Here is a 23,023-nt window from a genome sequence, read left to right as displayed (position 1 = left end):
ATTTGAATCCAACTAATATGACCCACAAGTGATTGATACCCACTTTCTACACACTAAGTAACAGACAGAGAAAGATTAGGGTTATAACTATACAAAGTGTTAGCTTATTCACCATTCATATTTAACGCCTAATTTGTAGCTATGAAGTCATTCAGAGCACTGGAGATTGTTTGGAGTGCCTCTCACATTCACACCACTGCAAACTGGTTCAGTAATTTTGATTGCATGGGTTTTCTTTAACCATGAAGAGATTAAACAAATGAAATCCCCAAAAAGACTTGCTTATTTCTGCAAACATAAGTGGGGAAAAATAAACTGATGATAAACTGATTTTTATGGAGTATGAGTTCCAAACACCAAGCCATAACATCCTAATATACTATTGTTATACCACTGATAATTGACTAGTTTCATGGTAGTGCTTTAACTGCTAGAAGATGTAGGTAGAAGGGCAATATCACAAAACATATCTAGTGATTGAAATTTCCCTTTGAAGATAGATAGTGAGCAGAAAGACATTCTCCCAAACTACAAGGAACAGAAGCTTAAAACCAATGTTTCAACATCAAAGAAAAAAAAAATCCATGTCATGTAGGATTTCTGAAGGGAAAAGAAAATTAACAGACTTGTGGAGAACTCAGAAGAGAGGAAAGACAGGACAAATATATGCTAAACAAATAGTCACCCATGAAGTACAAAGGCCAGCTTGAATTAATTTTAAAATGGACCTGGCTTAACATGTTAATATAAACAATGTTTTAACTCTTGAAGCATCTTAAGCCCTGCATCTCATAAATTTATTAATAATCACAACCATCTTTCAACAGTCAGTACAGCAGCATCAACCACCTAACTTTAAAATCATCCTGTAAGTAATTAAATGCTTTCCACTTACGCTGCTATATTAGGAGAAAAAGAACACAACTTGCCACGAGTTGCACACACAATCCTACAACTTGAATGAAGAAAAAACCCCACCACAATTAAATCAATTTAAGTTCACCAATTAGGAAAAAACAGAAGTATTGTTTTAACATTAAACAAAAAACAAACATGAACATGACAACTGAACTATATATATTAATCCACCTGTGTTTGTACTTGCCTAGCAATACTTTAGCATCTTCCACATCAAAATCTCCATCTCCATCAGCATCATATATGCCAAGCTTGCCTAGAAATGCGAAGAGAGGAAGAATGGAGAATTAGGGATTCAGCAGTTTGTTTCCAGCACAGTGCTTTTAATGTGCAATGGTTGACTGTCAATGCTAGGTTGTTACCATATTATTTGTAATGATTTAGCCATACCCTTCTTAACCACATTTTAAATATCCTGGAAAATATTACAAATATTTTAAGTTTCTTTCTGCATTTCCTAGACTTCACTGCACACAAGTTAGTTCCACACGCTTACTTTGGTGCTCACAGATTTAAAACAAATCTGTAATTAAGTGATGCACTTTATGTGAACATGCTTTGCTTAGAGTAAAATTTAAGTTTACAAGGAATGTTCAACACATTTGAGGGAAAAAGAAATAACAAAACACGAACTAATCAAATAATCACCATTTATTTTCTGATTATATGCTTCTTGCCCTTCTAAATTCTTAGAAAAAAAAAAAGATGGGTATATAATTTTCAGTGCCAAGTTAAGAGAAGGTAAGCAACCTACTTCCTGGACAAAGGAAAAACATTCATAATTTTATCAACACCTGTATAACATTCACTACAGGCAAAAAAAGTTGACCATCTTTTTATGGGTGACTAACACAGACTTCTCACTGTTCTTTTTCAAACTGCACCTCTACCAGCCCTAAGTATATGCAAAAGTAGAACCCAGTTTCTATTCAAAAAGAATTTTTAGCATAGAAACATGGTATCAGGATTTGAAGTGTCCTGGGATCACCAAGCGAGTAGAGCACTATCTAATTAGCTTTGATAAAATTCAGACATAACTTTTAATAGGACTGAAACTCTGCACATTGTTTGCAGAAGAACTCTAAATCCTTCGAGTTTGCCAGTTTATTATTACACCTGTCCTTCTCTAAATGGAGGCAGAACTCAATTGCCATTAAAATAAAAGAAATATAGTTCTTAACATGGTACTTAGAAAATTAGTAAACAGCTTTGTGGAAGAAAAAGTTCAGACTTGGGTCTAGAATAGACAAAAATAACTCCATTACCACTGTACGGAAGAAATCAATTAGAAAGGATCTTTATCAGTTTATGGTCAAACACAAGAGACTGGTGGAATAAATGTAATTCTCTAGCAATAAGAATTGTATCATCTTCAAAACCAGGAAGAATGAGACAGATATGAATTGACTGAGTTTCATGTCATTGTAGAAGAATAGTAATTCTCTGAAAAATTAAAAACACAAAAAAGTAAACCAAAATTTTTAGTCAAGGGATGCTAAAGCAAGCTTATTTCTCTAATATCCTACCTTGTAGGACCTCTGACAAGTTATAACGGAAATCCTTTGCTTTGGCTGCATGCATGGTAAAAATATAGAAACCATTATTTGCATCACTAAACCAAATTAAGTTTCAAACCAGAAGCTTCTCTTAAAATCAGTCCAGATCGAAAAATTATGTACCAACAGATTTGAAAAGCTGTAAAGCTTGTAAACCCAGCAGCTGCAAATGTGCATGTTGAATCCTACAATATCGGGGACAATAGCTCTACCTATGGGCACATATCTTGAAACTTGAGACATTAATTTTCACCCTTAGATATTATATTAACGGTACTATCTTAGCATTGTCATATTGAGATACAGTTATCACTGTTATAAGCTTAAAACTGATGTCATTCAACAGCTCATTCACAAGACGATGACTGATCAGTTGTCCTGACTATAGGCAACACAGTCCATCAGGGGAGTGGTAACATCAGCTGCCCACTTTCAACCACTGCTGCAAGCTTCTGAGAGCTTATACTGAAACAATGCATATTTAGCTGCCATTTCAAGTTAAATACCGTATACATGTCACAACGAGATCCAGCTCTATGCTTGGAGATTTCTTCAATTCTTTATTAAATGTGGTATGTTAATAACTTTTTCCAATCTTATGAGAATCCCATTTTAACACCATAATAGAATTCAGCATTGAAATGTACTTTTTGAACTACATAGCCTATTCTTGTCAGGTAGGTCATTTACAAACACCACAGTAGTCAATTCATCTATCTAGAAATTTAAAATGGTGTCCATTTGATGTATATCATAATAATTATTAGAAGCATCTTAAGATTTAAAATTCTTACCTAGAACTTCTTCATAATCTACCAGTTCGAACCAGACAACTGCTACTGATGTCCAAACTCCCAGCAAAGCAATTACCATAAACCAGGTGAAAAATGAGCTTCCAGAGAGACCTTCTTTCTTTCCGTTCTTGCCTCCTCCATGCTTACTCTCTGTTAAAATAAGGCAAATAGGAAAAATGGATTTGATAAAAGTTAGAAAGTTATGGTTGAGGATATAATTATAAATTTTGTTTGTCACGGCTACACAGAATAAAAGACATTTAAGTAACACTTTTTTTATTATTTGGTTTGGTGGGGTTTTATTGTTTTGTTGGTTTTTTTGTTTGTTTTGTGGGTTTTTTTAACTTTAACTGTTACTTTTCATATTGCTGTGAATTACGGCGGGAAGCTCGATGATTATTTAAATAAAAGCCCTATCACCAACCAAACACCAAAAACCCACATGTAATTTGACTGAATAACTTAGTTGGAAATCCCAACCGTCCTTCCCTTTAGTGTGTACTTATACAGAGCTCAGCATTTTTGAGCTGCTCTGCATTTATGCCACCAGTTCTCAAACTGCCACCAGAGGGCAATATGAGGGAAACAGTTTGGAAGAAAAGCGTTTCTTCTGAAGCAAGTTTCAAAGCTGGTTGAATTAGCTCATGGAATCAACATGAAAATTCAAATAGCTTAAGAAGGCTCTGAAATCTAAACCATATTAAGGGTAAGACACAAGTTCACACTCTCTACCAACTAAAAATATGACACAGAGGCAAAACGCAAATCACAGCTTCATTTATAACGGTACATATGGAAGGTAAGTTATAAACAAACCACTGGGAAAAGACAGACCTCAACGTAGCATATGGGTATAGGGTTTCAAATAGGCATCACCCACTAGATAAGACATAAATTGCTCGGTCCATTGCTTTAGGATCATTTTAGGGAAAGAGACAGACGTGTAGTAAATAAATATGCATCCAAAAAAATGCCTGTGGCCTTTCTCCAAAGCTCAAGGTCTGCTCTTCTGCCTCTTGATACTACTGCTGCAAGGCTGGCATTTGGCTGCAGTTTCATGTCTACCAGTGTACTCCACTTTATTTCCTTCTAAGCATGAGCCTTTGCCCGTTCAGCCACGTTCGGTCACATTCAGTCCTAGTTACTGAAGTAAAACCACTTCTTACATGTTTTGAAATACTCTAGGAACTCTGTCATGAATATTATGATAATATAATAAGGTAGACAGTTAACTTTATCATACTAATTGCAAGTAATATTTGACGTATTTATCAACAGTGATCATAGATAAAGACAAAAAATACGCTTAACAGCTAAATATCAACGTGATTGCTTTTTATAATAAAATGGAGTAGCTCTGAAAGATGAGTAATGAGAGACTGGTGACTGACTGACTTCTTTCTGTAATAGGTATTATACAGAAGTACCTTCAGACCCTGCTTGCCATCGGGTTCACAGCCGTAATAAACTAACCTTTTATTACATTCATTGTGCTACATAGAGAGTTCAGACCAATAAAAAAACCCTCACATCAGCTCTCACTCAGCTCAGCATTTTATTTAAAAAAAAATTATTTTACTAAGACTACTCCATACAAATATCAAATACCAACTATTTAGTTTCTTTGCTATATTAAACATGAAGTTGCCATGGTATAGGCTGTCCAATAATATTCAGAGAGAAACCGAGATGACAGCCTCATATCAGGCATGTATTGCTTGCTACTCCACAGTACCCTAATTTCATATGTGCAAGGTCCATGTACATAACTTATCATAACATCTCTCATGTGAAAGATGTACAGGTAGCCTGAAAATAGAGGCAAAGACAAGCAGTGCGTGCCAGTAGGTTCAGAAATATCATCAACTGTATATGAAAATTATTTCAAGTACACTTGAGCTGGAAATGTTAATATTCAGAAATAAAAAATTATGCTATGTAATAGCAGAACCTAGCTACTTCTGTGATCCAATGCAGTCAATGGAAGCTTTGTACATATTTAAGATGAAACCTTAAGGCTAAAAACCTCTTAAATTATGCCAGGTTACAACTTTGTTCTAGAGCAAATTAGGTATTAGAAGAGGCAAATAGGAAAGAGAATCTTACTTATTCATTTACCTTAGTGTTTGCTACTGTTTACAGCTAGTTGCCTCTTAAGATAGATATAGATAAATATATCATTCACAACAGTCACAAAGATACATTTTTATGCTGTGGCTTCTTATCTTACAGGAAAATTCAAAACTCTTGAAAAAATCTGCTAAGAATTCAATCACGGCAGCTTGATCATGCAACACTTTAATATAAATGAAAGTTATGTAACATAAAATTTACCTATGGTCTGCACAGATAACCCTACACATAGGGTCAGAACAAAACATTGCAAGGACTGACACTGGCTCAGAGCTCATTCCAGACAGTTAATTCTCAATTCAAGCCCTTTCCCTGCACATGCTGCCAGCCTGTCAGAAGTAGGTCACTTGCCATTTCTGGTAAGCCTGTGCTTACACCACCAGATGTCTTTATGCAGACATCAGAAAGTCTTAAAGTGTGCTCTATTCCTCCACGGCAAATCTTTACGAGTCCTATATCTCACCCACCCTGCATTAAGAGTCACACCTAGATAAAAACGTATGAAAACCTTTTTCCTTTTACTTCAGCTTACGTTAAAGACACCTAGTAATTTCACATACTCCAAAAATAACTTTAAAGTCAGATATTTGAAGACAAAACAATATCTCTCATGTCAATGTGTGCTCTACTCAAGAAAAACTAAGTTACAGTTAACCACCTACCATAAAATCATGAAATACCTCTACTCCAGAGAACATTTAATCAAAGAGAAACAAAGGCAGCCTGTAACACACACTCAAACAGCAAGCTGGCTAGAAAACACCAACATACCACAGTAAGCCAGTTATTTTGCTGATTACAAAATCAGACATTGCTGGTATTTGCAACTACACATTTTCCATTTGTTCACAAAAAGGTTAGGATTATACCTGTGTCGTCAGCCATAACATTAGCACTTGATTTCCACAGAGAGAGCGAGTGTGTCGATATCTCCAAAAACTAACGCTGAAGGCAGAATAAGAAACGACTTATCCTCACTGTAGTCTCGCAACAGAAGCAAACAAGTTTCCTAAAGCCAGCTCAGCTGGAACCCGAAACTGGACCCAAGAGAAACCTCTCCTCCACATCTATTTTTAGCGCAGTTATCCTCAGGAGCTAAACGCTTTTCAGAACTCATATGGCAATCTAGTTCTGACGACAATCAAATTCACTTACTCCTCCTCACAGAGCATCCTGGGTAGTTGATCCTTTCCCCTCCCCTTAATCCCCCAACATCAAACAGCAGCGAATGAAACCAAGCACATTATACTGTAGTATTTTTGCTGCAATGTATGCCTCAGTGCCTGAACTCTAAGGACATTAAATCCATCAGCATAAACTGAAACACAAGTCTGGACACAAAGCTTGCCTGCTTGAATTTGTTAACTTGGCCCTCGCCCAAGAAACTTTCTCCATGTTGGCACACAGGCTTCCCAAGTATCCCGTAGAGACTGATCGTTTGAAAATTGCTAGCTACTTTAAGAATAAAAGGCAGTTAATTTCTAAAATGTAGTTTTGAGTCTTCTGAAAGAATTACTTGAAATCAACCACAAGCATTCTTGCCAAAGAATTTTCAGATCAGAACTGTTCCCCTGGTACACCTCGTATTTGTTTCTAGCAGACCCAAAGGAGGGTTACTGACAGTTTTGCCAAAGCAAAGCCTGTTTCCCTAGAGTGCAATACACCACATGCCATAAAGGTAAACCAGGCAAAATTTCTACTGCATATTTGTTACAAGTAGCAGAGGTGTTGATTTTGCTTTATTTCCTTCCCTTTTCAGGAAGGACTAACACTAACTCACCTGACTCACCCCTCCTTTAAATTCTGACAATATGCACACTACTGGTGCAATTTAAAGCTAACACAAATGATTAATGATCAGCATACTCTCTTCTTCTTAAGGGGCAGAAACAGAGGAAAAAGACCATTAATACACTATTCAACTTACTTACATCTTCAATTTTAGCAAACTATTCTTTTCCCACTGCATTTAAAACAAAAGGCCACTCCTTTTGGGTGGAAGACAGAAGCAAACTCCTATCTTATTAACTGCAACCCTAATAAAAGCTTTAGGATCTAGCACTATGCCCTTCCTCCCCCACACTTCTTTAAATAACATAGCCATCAGGTAGATGCAGTGAACAGTAGAATGTTGCAGCTACTTTGAAAAACAACGTATACCTCCTGTGGTTTTAACATCCAGCAACTAATCTCAAATGCACTTCTAAATTCCTAAAGGGAGAAAAGAAGTGATAAATAACACCCCGATGAGTTTAAGACTTTTCAAATAGATGTAAAGAAAATAGAGGCAGTTGATTCCATAACTAGGTATCTTAACTATTGTTAAAGCCACTTTAAGACACCAAACAGAAAAGATGCTTTAAGAAAGACCTCCCGACTAGTACATTTCTGTACCTTACGTGAAGCATAAGCAATTTAGAGCAAGATAGGAGGAAAATTTAAAAAAAGGATAAAAGTCACCAAATATACAGAGAAATCAACACCTTACTAAGGGAAACAATTGTACATGCAATTATATGTAGTCTATTGCATACAAAATCTATATTGTTTTGACAGGCATTAAGATTAGGCAATTTGTTGTAACTTCACTCCGGCTGCACCTGCATTTGCAGATACAAGATCTTACTACAAGTGGGTTCATAGAGCATACAACTGATGCTGAGAATCTAAAGTCCATATTACAGGTATTTTAGGGGAATTGCTCCGGACTAGATCTTAGCTGGCAGCATGCCCATAAGTGGTTGCAGCATACCTTTCTGTTTCATTTCACTCAAACCTAAGTAAGTATATTTAGGGACAATGGCACAACGAATAAAAGCAAATTGAGTGGAAACACTCCAGAAACTAATTTCAAATGTACACTCCCATTCTGAACTAACACATGTATGTTGACCTTTAACCAAGTACCAACAGCCTTATCTTGTGCCTTTAAAAAAAAAAAAAAAAATCGATTGTACGAACATATATTCCCAAGAAAAGACAAACACCTTCCTTCCTGAAAGGGGAGGCTACAGCTAAAATGGAGAAACCCTTCAGACTCATCAGAAGGAAGATGGACCAAAGGGCCACAAAAGTGATCATAAACCCCCATGAACAACAAACATTAATGCACACCTTGAAAAATATAGCTTACACATGTATGTCTCTGAATGCTATAGTTCAAAATACCAGAAAACATAATTTTGGTTAGTTTTGTAAAAAACAAAGGTTAAATCAAATAGATATTTAAAACACAATTCAAGATTGGAATAGTTAAGTCAACAGCACAGACTTCTTGCGAGGTCTTGTTCTACTGTGTTCAAATACTGTGACTGCACATTAATCTGTTCATTCTTTTTTGAAGCAATTCAAATTGCTTCACTAACATTCAAAGTTATTATGCTTCACTTGTATCACTGTTTCAAATCTAAAAAATATTTTCAAGTTAGTTTTGCTACAACTATGCACTCCATGCTATTTTAGTTAATTTTAGAAAAGCGTAATTGACAATCAAGACTAGCAACATTAATTCCAGCTGTAGATCACTACCAAAGTGCAAGCAAAGAAGCTTAGAGGAAAAGAAATGTCAACTATGAACCCAAACTAAAAGCAACAAGCCTTATAAGTTTTTGTTATGTGTCTAATTATTTCCCACAGCAGTGCATTAGGAAGTAACATGCAAGCAATTATGGATTATCACATGGAGAAGGGTACACACCAGCAGGCAATTACTAGAAATCAGAAAAACACAGTAAAAGGAAAAACAACAAAACACTAACCTCAGAGAAATATATAAAAATTGCAGTTCAGAAATAAAAATTATCAGTCAGCTAGATCATAGTGAGACTTTAGAACAAGCTCATTTTAAAAGCAAAATGCAGAGTGATAAAAAACAGATATGGGAGAGAAGTAAAAAACTAAAATAAGTTACAGTAGAATCGTCCTACAATGAATAGAGCTGAACTAGCAGCTGGCAAAGACAGGAAACAACCTCTCCTGTATCAACATGAACTACTAGCACTTAATTCTTTTGCTAAATTATCCTTTCCAATATGATTAACAATAAAACAACTGTTGCAAGCCATTCTCAGTAATAAAATTGTAGTTAACTTTAAACAGTTTTTACACAAAAGTTTTTTGGGTGGTGTTTGTAACAAGTATTTTGAGTACAATATCTATTAAAGGGAAGTTTACATCATTCTCTGTTGATGCTGTTTCCCCCCTGCCTATTAAAATACAAACTTTCCCCCTCTCATTACTGTGAAACAGGTCCTCTATGTGTATGCATATATACACACACTTTTTGTGACATGCATTTTGAAATCTAGACTCCGTAAGCATGTGTGTTGAACTGTTCCATTCTCAGAACTCCACACAGCACAATGATTGCAAATGCAATCGTGGTAAACAGATTATAAACAGAGATAAAACAGATTTTCATCTTTAATTTTCATTCAGTGTATCAAGGGTGGAATAATATACTTTCAGATGGACAGATCTGAGCTTTTGATGTGCTTTTACAAACTCTTTCATTTTGTAAGGGTGACATAATTCTCTGTAAGTAAAGTAAACGGAGAGAAAACAGTATTTTTACTACAATACTTATGGTATCACTTATAAAATATTCCAACTGTAAATTTTCACAAATATCCATACTCAGAAATTTTTCTTTGTTTTACAAACCATCATGACATCAGAGTCTTTAGAGACAAGATCTAAAGTTTAAGATAAAGGTTTACTTTTAATAAACTCAATATAAATTCTTTGTGATACAAAATTGATTCTTCCTTTTGGCATCTAAGAAATCTTCAGCACTGCAAACTTAATGGAAATTAGGGGGAATATGTTTTTTTTAATTATTATTACTCTCATTAAAAAACTAGATCTCTGCTCTGCATTTTATATAATCTAATCTACATGGTTATAAAGATACCTGTGCATATTATCAAAGGAATTTAATAAACTAAATCAGAAACTTACTAGTTAGGAACAAGGAAATGGATGGAACAGAAAAAGAGCTGTAAGTTCAAAGAAAACACTAAGACCAGAAATTGAAGTTGAAATAATAAGTTAGCCAAATGAAAGGCAATTTTGGCTGTCCTGCTGCCACTTCACAGATTTTTACTTTAGTGTTTCAGGAACTTTTCCTTATTCCAAATATAATCAACCCTCACATAAACCTTTAAGGTCCTTAATTTTCAATCCCTACAAGATTAAAAACACTGGCACAGGTTGCCCAGAGAGGTGGTAGATGCCCCATCCCTGGAAACATTCAAGGTCAAGTTGGACAGGGCTCTGAGCAACGTGATCTAGTTGAAGATGTCCCTGCTCCTTGCAGGGGGGTTGGACTAGATGACCTTGAAAGGTCCCTTCCAAAAGTATCCTACTATACAAACAATCAAAGAAGAACATAAATACCGAAAACAAGAGCGAAGTCATAAATACAGGATTTGACAACTAAGCAGAATGATCGTGGAGGTGCTGAGGGTGGCCAATGGGGTTGGGCGGGGGGGGGTTGGACAGGGGGGAAGTGCATCACAAAACATGTAAAAAAACTCTAGGATTTTAAGCGCCATGCTGAAATTCCCTAGTGAAAGGAAGCTCCTCCCTTCAATAAGATGAAGTGATTCCATTGAACTACCTCCTGGAATTCAGCACTTAATCAGAAAGATTAAGAGATCTGACCAGAAAGATCAGAGATTCAGTTCTCTACTAGAGAACAGAGTTTGAATTTCTTTGGAGGTTTAAAACACATTTTTAAGTATAGCCATGGGTATGAGAACAAAGCCATTTTAGTCCTTCACGAGGAAGCTGTTTATTCATGCACAGTCAATTCTTAACTGGCCACAACAGCAATTTGTAAGAGAGGAACTCCGCAGAACCAAGACTAAAGCCCAGTTTTTCTCCTAATTTCTAGGTAAGAAAGGGGACTCCAGACGTAAAGGCCTATCATCATGCTCCCTCTCAGCAGGCTGAATCTGTTTCATGTTGGTTTGGAACAGTCCCAAGAAGAACTTAAAATACACTCCCACTCCTGTTCAAGTATACCCCATAAACAGCAGCTGCAACACTGAAAGTCAACTAACTTTTTCTTCTTCATGAAGTGGAATTAAATCTTTTTCTCCTCTAACGTGGGTGAGAGCTCCAATTACTAAAGTACTGCACAGAAGAAACCACTCTTTCCAGTCCTGTTCTACAGACTCAGATCTGCAATCCTATTATCTGAAAATACACTTCAAGTAAAACAGATACCTGTAGGTTTTTTCCTTTTTTAAATTTAGTTTATAAAGAGAGGTGGTCAATACTTTTAAAAAGTCAGCCCATTTCTGAATATAAACTGTTATTGTCCAAACTACTTCTAAGCCTGTAGATACCTTTCTGGTTCACAGGAAGCACCACAATATTTAGAAGAGTTTCTTAGTTGCAAGCTAAGGTGATTTGTTCGAAGTGAGAATCAATTATTCTTCAGGAAAAAATCCAACACAAAACAAGAATAAGATTATCATCTGGCTGACTCAAGTCAAGCATCATTCCCAGGATGTTTTTTTAAAATTATAATTCTTATGTAGTAACATTTATTCTGACTATAACCAGTGAATAAATTCTGATTGCTTTCCATTTAAACGATTCTTCTAAGACATGCATACACAACAGAGATCAGAAAATTTATTCAGAAGGAATCTACTCATAAAAGAAACATCACACGAATGACTAGCTTTGTGGTGTTTTTTTAAAGAAACAGAAGTTTTTCTCTCTAAGAGAAAAACAGTAACAAATTAAAGACAAAAGAAACTTAATGAGAACTTCTGTCCTAGAAGGTTGCACAGTTTCGTAAGACTTGTCAAAGACATTTTATCCAAATAAAGTACAATAGTGAATTCTACTTTCAGTGCTAGCTCCACACTTTTCACTGAGGTTTGAAGAGACCAGCTGTTTGCTTTCCTAAGAGCTGCTTGCTGTTAACAACTTTCCTCTGGAGTTCTGTTTAGCTAAGCGTAACTGCTGAAGTCAGAGGAGGTAAAAATGAATAGAGAGATGGATGTTAACAAGAGAAAATCCTGAATCTGCACCTGCTTCTTTTCTAAATGTGCTAGAAAGATGATCACTTTCAAAAGCTAGTGAAATTTTGTCCAAGTCATGTTTTGTGTTTTTCTTTTTGGTTATTCAGATGAAGATTTTTTAAAATAGTTCTTTGTTTAGGACTTATCACAAGGAAAAAATATTCACAGATGTGCACAGAGTTTAAATGACTAATAATGACACTGTTTACAACTTGTAAGAGTTTCATAATGAATACTGACTATCAAGAGGAATATATTTAAAGCAGTATCTAATGTATCCACCACATTCTATCTGAATAGTTTGGATTACTTTTCTTTTTTTAAAAAACCTTTTCTCCACAACCTTAGAGATAGAACAATAACAGGCTTAGAGAGTTAGCACTTCAGGAAAAAATAAAAGTCCTGTAAAGACAGAACAAAAATATTTTGTGTTACCTATTTACCTAATCTAAATAGATTTGTACAGAAAAGGACACCTTGTTATATTCTGATATTTTTCCCAAACTTTAGCCAATTTTCTCAAGTTTTGTTTTTATGTGTATGCAAAACAAAATAGAATTGATGTCCAAAATTGAATGCAGAACTTGCCTCTTGTAAACTTACTTAAACACCAAGACAAGAAATTCAAGGTTAAAAATACAAGCTTACAAAGAAATTTTACTTTGTCTCTTGCTACAGGATCAACATATATATATCAGCTAGAACACCAATCAGGAGACAAAATTAATTTCAATTTTTAACTGTGCAGATACAGATTTTCAATAGCTGTTATTTTGATTAACCAGCTCTCTCCCACAGAACATCTGGAAGTAGGAAGATTTAAAGTTACACAATCTACCTATCTTGTATTTGAATGATTTAATGTCGCCAATAGTCCTACATAATTAGTAGGTTAATTAAATATTTGGTTGTATTTAGGCCAGAGCAGAGTTCACGAAAGGTAAATGTGGAGAGGAAACACAAGAAATACTTAAGCCCAGAACATGCAAATTCTGCTGGTGGTGACCTTTAAAAAAGTTTCTATTACATAAGGTCGAAAATCCTCATCTCTGTGTATAGCACACTGGCATTAATTTTAGGGTATTTTTTGCTTGTTCCATTTTCCTATCCTGTAATGTGGGTCACATCAATTTGTTTTAGCAACAAGTCCTAATTAAGCCACAAAAGAAAGAAAACAGATGATGCTGTTTCATTTCTTTCAGTTTTTCTCACGGTTTGAAGGAGTTTCAAATAGAAGCAAATAAAACTTGAGTTGCCATGCAAGTACCTACAACTCTGCTATTCTCAAGTTTCTGCTTATGGAAAAAAGAACATTTAAAAATCCTCTCTTTAATGCCTAAAACTTATCAAAGTTTCAAGTCTGATACCAAGTTAATTTAATTAGGTGTTGGTTCGCAGAGGTGCTATGTATCTGCAACTCCTACAGAGTTCAAAAGTTTTCAGGTGTCTCATACCTACAGTCTCATAAATAGTTGTTAAAATACGTTGTTAGGAGATCTCAGTTGCAAAAGTATTGATCTTTTCACAACTTTCTTGCTTCAAAAGATATAGCTGTGTCCTCCAGTTACTATGGAAAGAAATAATCCCACAGTTACAAACCGCTATGTGAATCGTCTTTAATAATACTAAAAATAAAACAAAAAAACCCCAAACCAAAACACACTAGTGGAGAAGATGAAAAAGTGAGATATGTTACATTAGTAATGAATTGTCAGTTATTCAAACAGAACCTCAGGAAATAAAATTGTAAAACAAGAAAACCACTACTCAGTAGTTACAAAACCCCTAGCTGTTAAACATTTTATAAAGAAAGTCTTCAAAGAAACAGCTTGGTGGCATTTGTTACACTGGGTTAAGTACATGCATAGTAATATTGGAACTCCATGTGAAGGACATTAAAATTTGTTTCATTTAAAAAGTTCTAACGAAGCTGAACCACACATACTACAGTTCGTTCAAACTCAGTATATGCTTATCTGCATACTTAATTTCCACTGTGTTTAAAGACACACAACAGAGTTATGATTTCCACTTCAAAGCATAGCTCAAAACTGCCATGCAAAGAGCTAGCCTGTAGGATGCAGTTAGGAAAAAGATTGCTGCAGGCTATCACACAAATTACCAGTTTGTGATCTTCATCAGGAAAGAACCACTTGGGGTAAATCAGAACTTCACTGCTCAAGTTCTCTACAATGAAGAATTCAACATTAAGAATTAGCACAGGAACACTTCTTACATGTTTCAAAGTGATTGAGAGACATCCAGCTGAAAATGAACTTCTTTTCATACAGATGATCAGTAAAGGGGTTTTCAGTTTAAAGAAAGAACAATATTGAAATGTCAGCTCTTTATGCGCTATGTAATTAGAAATAACCTTAATATACATGCCTTCTGCTGCTAGTAGATTTTGTTGTCTTTACTGAAGCACTTAAATATCCAGTCAAACCATTAAACTTCTATGTTCACACCATGGCTCCATGATTACATGATCAAACATAAAACTAGGTTCAACCTCACCCTCCCCTGATGCCCAGCCACTCTTTGTCATCTCTTCCCTTTTACCCAAAAGACTTCCCATAAAGCTGTACGCTGAGCCAGTCTGGGGGTGAAAAGAAAGAGTCAGCTCTTTGAGCACCTGCACAGCTAGTTATTCAGGTACAAGGAAGGGAAACTGGAAAGAAGACGACTGCAGAGTAACCTCAGAACTAGATTAAGCTGACTGCAGACCTACAGCACTGAAGTGTAAAAAGATTTAACTCCTTAATCCCCCAATACAATATACATCCCCGCAGCCTGAACCTAGACTAGCTACCACCTCTGATGGGAAATTTTCAGGTGCATGCTCAGCTTAATTGCCAAAATCTGAGAAAACGTACTCAAATTTTCTGTCTCCCTGAGATTATTAGTGATACTTGAGGTTCTCCACCTAACATTTTAAACAAGCTCTATCCCCAAAAGGCTATTGAAAAACGTTACCTCCCTTATGTACCATTTAAACTCTTAACAAAATGCTCTGAAAGTTATACTAAAGCAGACATCCTTACAGCTGTCAAGTGCAAGGCTCCTCCATATTTGAACCACCGTATCTTTTATCCCACAATGACTTCCTACATGCAGGTAAAATACATTAGACAACACAGAGCAGGCCCAAGATTTCAGCCCACACCTGGATCAAAAGGGGCCGGAGAACTTTCTTGATATCTTTACCACGTGGCAGCATCTCTGGAAGCATGGAGAAGAATCTCCCAGTGCTCCAGAATTTGTAAGGAGAAAAATGTACTGATAGAGAGAAAGTATCACGCTCTCTCTGTTTTTATGTTAACCCTGCTACCCTTAGGTATCAATCTTAAAACTAGAAATAATACTTTCTTGAGAAAAAGCAAAGGGAAGAAATCCAAATGCCAGGCAGCATGGAAAAATAAGTCATAAAAGTGTATACTGTGTTCAAATTGATCATTTTTCATTGCAGGGTGACCTCGGCAGTCAAGTTGCCATACCTTTCAATAGCTCACAGCATATAGAAAGTTTCATACAGATGGACTTAAGAGATGACAGGGTTGCCTTTTTAGGATTTAGAGCTCATTTAGCTCTAGTTCTAGACAAATGAATGAAGACATATATCAAGGACTCACTATTCCAATGCAAATCTGCTCATGTATGCAGCAGAATAACTATGTCAACAATTTTAAGAATGTTATTTACATCACTTTCATTTAATCGGAGATAAGCAAAGTGTCTTGTTTGAAGAGTTACTGCCTCAAGTTTTGTACAAGACATTTAAAAAAGAAAAGAAAAAAAAGAAAGAAAAAGAGGGGGGAAACCCCAGCAAAACCAGTAGTTTCACTGACGGCACTGTTGCAATTACAGATGTTTGGATCATTACTGTTGCTTCCACTATTGAATTTGGCAGATTATTTTACAATATGTTAAAATGTTTTCCAGAAAGGCCACCCTGAACAAGACAGACAGATGAATCACAAAGAGGTGGCTGTCCCCATTTTCATGGTTTTCCTATTCGTATTAGCACGTTTTAGGGTTTTCTGAAGATTTAGGGAGGAAATATACAGACACACGTACACAGTTGTTATTTAGCTATTTTGTCACTGACATGAGCAGTTCACACTTTGAAAGCTATAGTTAGCTATTACATACCAGTACACAAATACCATTAAAATTCAGTGATCTAGGATCAGTCTCACACATCATAATCAACTTTTTTTGTTACATCCATCTTGTTCCAAATACATAGACATATTTTTGACCTGTCTGTGCCAAACTGTTTAAACAAACAGTAGTATCTGGCACTAATGGTAAAAATTAAAGATCTGTGACTAGCTGTAAGCAAATTAGGCAATAGGATAAGCTGGGTGAAGAAATCGCAACATTTCTAAAACAGCACATAAAGATTACACCAGTGAGACACAGATAAAGAATTTCTCATTTGTCTCCAATAGTCATATAGCAACCCTAAGAAAGTAAACACTCCAAAAAGATGTTACAAGAAAATATTCTAACATTGAGTTTAAATAGCCAAATCGAAGCGCTAAGCAGCACACTACTGAATTCATGAGAATTTGTATTAGTTCAGCAAACACTAGGAGTTAAGGCTTGGACAAACCAGTCAAAACATTTGTTAAGCTCCATAGAGCATCCCAAATTTACATCTCACTCATGACCTCCAACACCTTAATACCCTTCTTCCTAAGGATTACACAGAATCATTAAGGTTGGAAAAGATCTTTAAGATCATCAAATCCAACCATCAACCCAACACCACCATGCTCAATAAACCATGTCCCAAAGTGCACGTCTACAAGTTTTTTGAACACGTCGAGTGATGGTGACTCCACCATCTCCCTGGGCAGCCTCTTCCAATGCTTGATCACACTCTCAGTAAAGAAATTTTTTCCTAATATCTAGTCTAAACCTCCCCTGGCACAACTTGAGGCCATTTCCTCTCGTCCTACCACTAGTTACTTGGGAGAAGAGACCAACACCCACCTCACCACAAGCCCCTTTCAGGTAGTTGTAGGGAGCAATAAGGTCTCCCCTCAGCCTCCTTTTCTCCAGACTGAACAAGCCCAGTTCCTTCAGCTGCTCCTGATGTGACTGTTGCTCTAGACCCTTCACCAGCTTCATTGCCCTTCTTTGGACATGCTCCAAGCAACTCAGTATCTTTTTTCTAGTGAGAGGCCCAAAACTGAACACAGTATTCAAGATGCGGCCTCACCAGTGCCCAGGTACAGGGGTACAATCATTTCTCTACTCCTGCCAGCCACACTATTTCTGATACAGGCCAGGACACTGTTGGCCTTCTTGGCCACCTGGGCACACTGGGGCTCATGTTCAGCTGGCTGTCAACCAGCACCTCCAGCTCCTTTTCCGCTGGGCAGCTTTCCAGCCACTCTGCTTCATCGCCACCCACATGGAAAAGCAGTAGTGGATAATAGTCGGAGAGCTGTACCAAGCTGAGAAGTACCCTAATGACATCCTTACCACAGGCCCCAGGGAGGCAGAACACCTCCCCAAGAGAAAGGTCTGTCCAGCTCTTCCCCAAGTCTGTAGCGTTGCAGGGGGATGTTGCAACCCAAGTGCAGGACCCAGCACTTGGCCTTGTTGAACCTCATACAGTTGGCCTCAGCCCATCAATCCAGCCTGTCCAGATCCCTCTGCAGAGCCTTCTTGCCCTTGAGCAGATCAACACTCCTGCCCAACTTGGTGGTGTCTGCAAACTTACTGAGGTGCACTCGGATCCCCTCATCCAGATCATTGATAAAGATATTAAACAAGACCATCCCCCAGTACTGAGCCCTGAGGAACACCACTTGTGACTGGCTGCCAACTGGATTTAGCTCTGTTCACAACTCTCTGGGCTCAGCTGTCCAATTAAATGAAAATCGTCCATTAGAATTAAAATGAAGAAGGAAATAATGGATAGATTGTAACACAAGAAATCAGGTAATACACTATACAATTCCAAAGTCAAGAGCATAAAGCAAGCACACTGGCCAATAGATCAGATTAGAAATTAGAGAGACATAGTTTTTAGACAGATGGAAGCATCATATTTACATAGAATCCACAGTGTAAGAAAAGGAGATGTCATACCACAGCACAGCTGGATAGCTGAGAGAGACCAGAGAAGACACAGGCAATCCCACCTAAAGCATCGGAAACAGTGATATGAAGTTCAATCTCTCCAAGAGCCAACAAAAAAGCTTTAGCAGGAAAAAAGGGACCTGTTTAGCTGATGAACTTTCTCTGCTCTTTAGGTAAATTTAAAAGCTAATGAAGAGCCTCATACAGAGAAAGTACACTATGAAGTAGTCTTTACAATAGAGATGAGATAAAATGTCAAAGTTCATGTGAATTAACAGGCACAACTATCTTTCTAGAAGTTATACCGTTAACTAAAAAAGAAGTAATATTAGCACAAAATTGCATTTGGATAAGGACATCAGGTCAACTTGAACACATACAAAAAAATCCCACAAATTTGAAGAAAGATGAAAAGCCAGAAATTACTGAGAGGATTAGATTACGGGACCTTAGGAGGTCCAAAAGATGAGTAAAATGAGTTAAAAGCTTGGCAATACGTTTGCGTTTTAATATAAAAGGAAACTACATGGTTAAAACAAGATAAAGTGAAATCAAACATCTTCTGGGACCTTGCATAGAAAAGTAGAGGATGCCAGAAGATAATCTCAATCATTATTATGGAGATTAAAGAAAATTTATCAAAGCAACAGTAGAGTTCTTTCACTACCATCTGTGTGATGACAACACAGCTGCAGAACTAGCAGAGATAGGATTTTTTTTTTTTTAATATAAAATACAGTTGTCAGTACATACAGACAATGCCTTCTGTTGGAAAGGTGGTTTATGTATAGCCTAGCTTACTGGAGAACTACTCTCCCACTTGTAGTTAGAAATACAAAGAAAACAGACAGCAGTCATTGCACAACTACATGATCAATGAGAATTATGTAAGTCCTTGCATACGTGAATAAGACAAAAGACACCCATACAGCAATATAATGGTAGATGCCTTATCATCAGTACTCTTACTTCTATAAGTAAGCATAGCTTACAAAGTAATTCGTATTTTTTCACCCATCTGTGTTTCAAAAGTAGCTGGGCTGCTGACCCTCACTCCTACTGGCAGGCTTCTCCACAACTACCTGCTAATGCCCGAGACATTTCCAAATTTCCCATGTCATGAAATTTGAGGGCATTAATTCATCACCAGGTGACATCCATTTGCTCCTGTACCAAAACTCTACCTCATCTAATGAAGCTTTAAGTAATATCCCAGCAACTATCTATTACTTCATCTAGCTGTTTAAAATTTATTTTCTTCCTTTTGAAAGGACACAGTTTTTACAATGGATTCTGTAGGCTAGTGACAAGAAGCCAAACTTTCCAGTAAAGATAATAACAAACACATGTCTCCCTCTCTAAGTATCCTCAAACTGTCAAATTTTGACCTGGTTTTCACTCCTGTACTCCAAATAACTTTATTGGCTTATTCATACAATTCTGTAAACGTCACTTTCAAAGAAGTGTCCACCAGTAGCAGTACAAAGCTTCAACACAAAGATTTTTTTTTTCATTAGCACTGATTTGGTATTTCTAATATATGACTTTTGAAACTAAAAGTTATGAGTTCGCTTTCTAAAAAATATTTAGTTCCACTTCTGACAGTTCAGTGAGTCTGAAAACACCTATATAAACATTACATTTAGAACTATTTCAGATTTGATCTATTTGTAAGATTACTGTCAATATTTTCTGATGCAGAAACCTAAAAGCAGATAACTACATTCAGATGCAGGCATTGCCTTCAGCGCACAGATTTTTAGACGTGCTGTCAGCTTCAGTGGTTTCAGAGCCCTGAAACCTTGGCAAGAAGACACATCCTCTCCGATGAACTGCTGTGAAAGCGAATACTACAACATTATCAATAACTGCCTCAAACTTGAAGTTTCCATACTTCAGAGTCTCAGTTACTAGCTATCTCAAAATTATTTCCTCATCTCATTTTCACATCTCTCAACTGTGGAAGGCTTACTGGCTTACTGTGTGCTCCTCTAGTTGTTCCTTTATTCGTATAGGAGTAATCAGCCATTACCTCTTTCTGCAGCTGCAACTGCAAAAACAGCATCAGCTTCCTGCTCTAATTTCTATGGTTGTCCAAGGGATTCTAACCAGGAGTTGCTGAAACTAACAAAATATTTGTCTAAATTTAAGAGGTTACATCTTAGGAGAGTGCCTAACACATTACTCATACTGCTTCATTCCCTCACAGATAAATAAGGAGTCCCTGGTGCAATTACACAAACCAGATATTTTTTAATACAAAGAGAGAAAATTTTACTCAGATTGAAAATAAAAACCTACGGAATATTTTTTACTTAGTCAGAGATTTAGTTTCCTGATAAATTTATTTTTCGAATCTTGACAAACGTTTAAAGTGATATTTAAAATACTAACAGAACCATGTTTAGTATTCAAAATTATACCAGGGATGCATTTTCTTAATACGTTATCGCTGAAAATCTGTATTTAATATGCTTAATACCAGATGGTGACCAGAGCACCTCCAGTCCAAGCAAAAAGTGTAATATAGACTCTACATCATAGGCCATCAATTGTTGCAAAAGGATTTGAAAAAAGGATAAATAAAACAAAATAAACATTTATATGAACACTGTAATATCATCTCTAAATTCTTTTAAGCTTAAGTATATTTGAAATCTTTTTCTCTTAATTCATCATGTGACAGGTAAACTAATCCTATATGGTTGATCCTTTAATTAACACTGTTCTCCATATAACTGCTATATTCAAAGGTGAACAACAGATATCACTTCACACATAAAACAAAATAAACATTTATATGAACACTGTAATATCATCTCTAAATTCTTTTAAGCTTAAGTATATTTGAAATCTTTTTCTCTTAATTCATCATGTGACAGGTAAACTAATCCTATATGGTTGATCCTTTAATTAACACTGTTCTCCATATAACTGCTATATTCAAAGGTGAACAACAGATATCACTTCAGTGTTGCCACCACGCTTCACCACTGGAGCCCTGTGCATGTCAAGCTCAAAACCGAAGAAGTTACGAGCAAACATTCAATCTTTCATAAAAGGACTTCCTTTCTTCAGTGCAGCGTGCAGAATGGCACAGTGGCTCCAGAAGTATATACTTTTTTCCTCCTTCAAGCATGTTGTGCTATGCTTAAGAATGCTATAAAAGCACATAAAGCTTTCCCTACCTAAACTGTCCACACACAGTTGTTTATGAATAGTCAGATTTGCCACGGTGCTCTTTATTGGGGGTGGAATAGCTGTCTCAAAAAAACCCTTCTGTTTGCATTTCCCAAGCTTATTCCTCCTTGCTTCTATACTTACAGAAACCATCAGCTAAGATGCTACATCTACAATAGATCTACTAACTTCAGACCAATGCCGTTAAACAGGTCAGCCTGAGCAGATATTCCGACATCCAAGTTTGAACACAAGAACACTGACTTCACTAGCATCAGATATGGGGCATCCCGGTTCCACCCGCGGCTTCTGGGGGAAAAGCACACTTTCCCGGGATATCTACAGACGCCGAGACCCGCCCCGGGCAGACGAGCTGCCCGTCGCTCACCCCAACCCTTTTGGGGGGCTCTCGAGGGGCGTCCCCACCGTCTAGGCCCGGCCACGCAAGCTTCTCCCCCACGTGAGCTCCTGAGAAGGGGAACAAGAGAAACACAAGGGACAGACCTCGGCCATCTGTCTCTGTCCCTGCCGCCCCCCGCCCCCAGCTCCCACGGCGCCAGAGGAGCGCTGCCCACGCCGCGCGGCCGAGGGAGAGGCTGCAGCTCAGCCCGCCGGGAGGCGCAGGCGGAGAGGGAGGCGCCGCTCCCCCTCGCTTGCCCCGGGGGCTCCCCCCCGCCGCGGTGAGGGGAGGCATCGGCCCTTGCCCCTCCCCCAGCTCCGGGGCTCCTGCCACCGCCCCGCAGCGGTTCGACCCGCTCCGCGGGAGCCCGCGACCCCTACTCCCCCAGAGCTACGGCCTCGCTTCCGCGGCACCGCCGCTCACCTCTCTTGGAGCCGGGGCTAGGGCTGCCGCCGGCGGCTCTGGAGCTCTTGCGTGAGGCCATGGCACCTCCTGTCAGGCAGCGAGGGGCGGCCGCTGCGCGCGCGGCGGGGGCGGGGCGGAGCCGGCAGGGCCGCAGCGAAAACGAGTCAGGAACCGCCGCCGCTACCTGCGTGAGCCCCGCGTGCGGGCGCGCCCTACGGCCACAGCAGCGGAGCACCGAGCGCACCGGGGCCCGTCCCGCTCGCCCGCTGCCAGCCAATCGCGGAGCGGCCAGGGGAACGAGGCGGGGCGCCTCTCAGCTCCGATTGGCGGCGGCGCGAGGGGGCGGGACGGCGGCGTGGCCGGGTGCGCGCGTCCGACACGCTCCCCGCCGCCGGCGCCTTTGAACGTGGCAACGCGGGAGCGAGCGGCGGCCTCTCGCGAGGGTTCGGCCGCGCGGACGGGTCGGGCCGCGGCCGCTCCCGCTCCCGCCGCTGAGGG

The 23,023-nt window shown here is 38.2% G+C and overlaps 1 protein-coding gene across 1 annotated transcript in view; it reads right to left on the bottom strand.

The window, feature by feature from the left end:
- ASPH (aspartate beta-hydroxylase) overlaps positions 1-22,604 on the bottom strand; it is a gene marked incomplete at its 5' end in the record, with an annotated part of 111,566 nt that extends 88,962 nt beyond the window's left edge. Inside the window, 3 exons of the mRNA XM_081996271.1 lie at positions 1,106-1,174; positions 3,269-3,418; positions 22,544-22,604. Coding sequence (XP_081852397.1) covers positions 1,106-1,174; positions 3,269-3,418; positions 22,544-22,604 — 280 coding nt within the window. The remainder of the gene's footprint in view (positions 1-1,105; positions 1,175-3,268; positions 3,419-22,543) is intronic.
- Between the last annotated feature and the right edge of the window lie 419 nt (positions 22,605-23,023).

The sequence above is a fragment of the Phaethon aethereus genome (assembly GCF_964289735.1).
Source record: "Phaethon aethereus genome assembly, chromosome: 2".
NCBI lineage: Eukaryota > Metazoa > Chordata > Aves > Phaethontiformes > Phaethontidae > Phaethon > Phaethon aethereus.
This window is presented reverse-complemented; position numbering and strand designations above follow the sequence as displayed.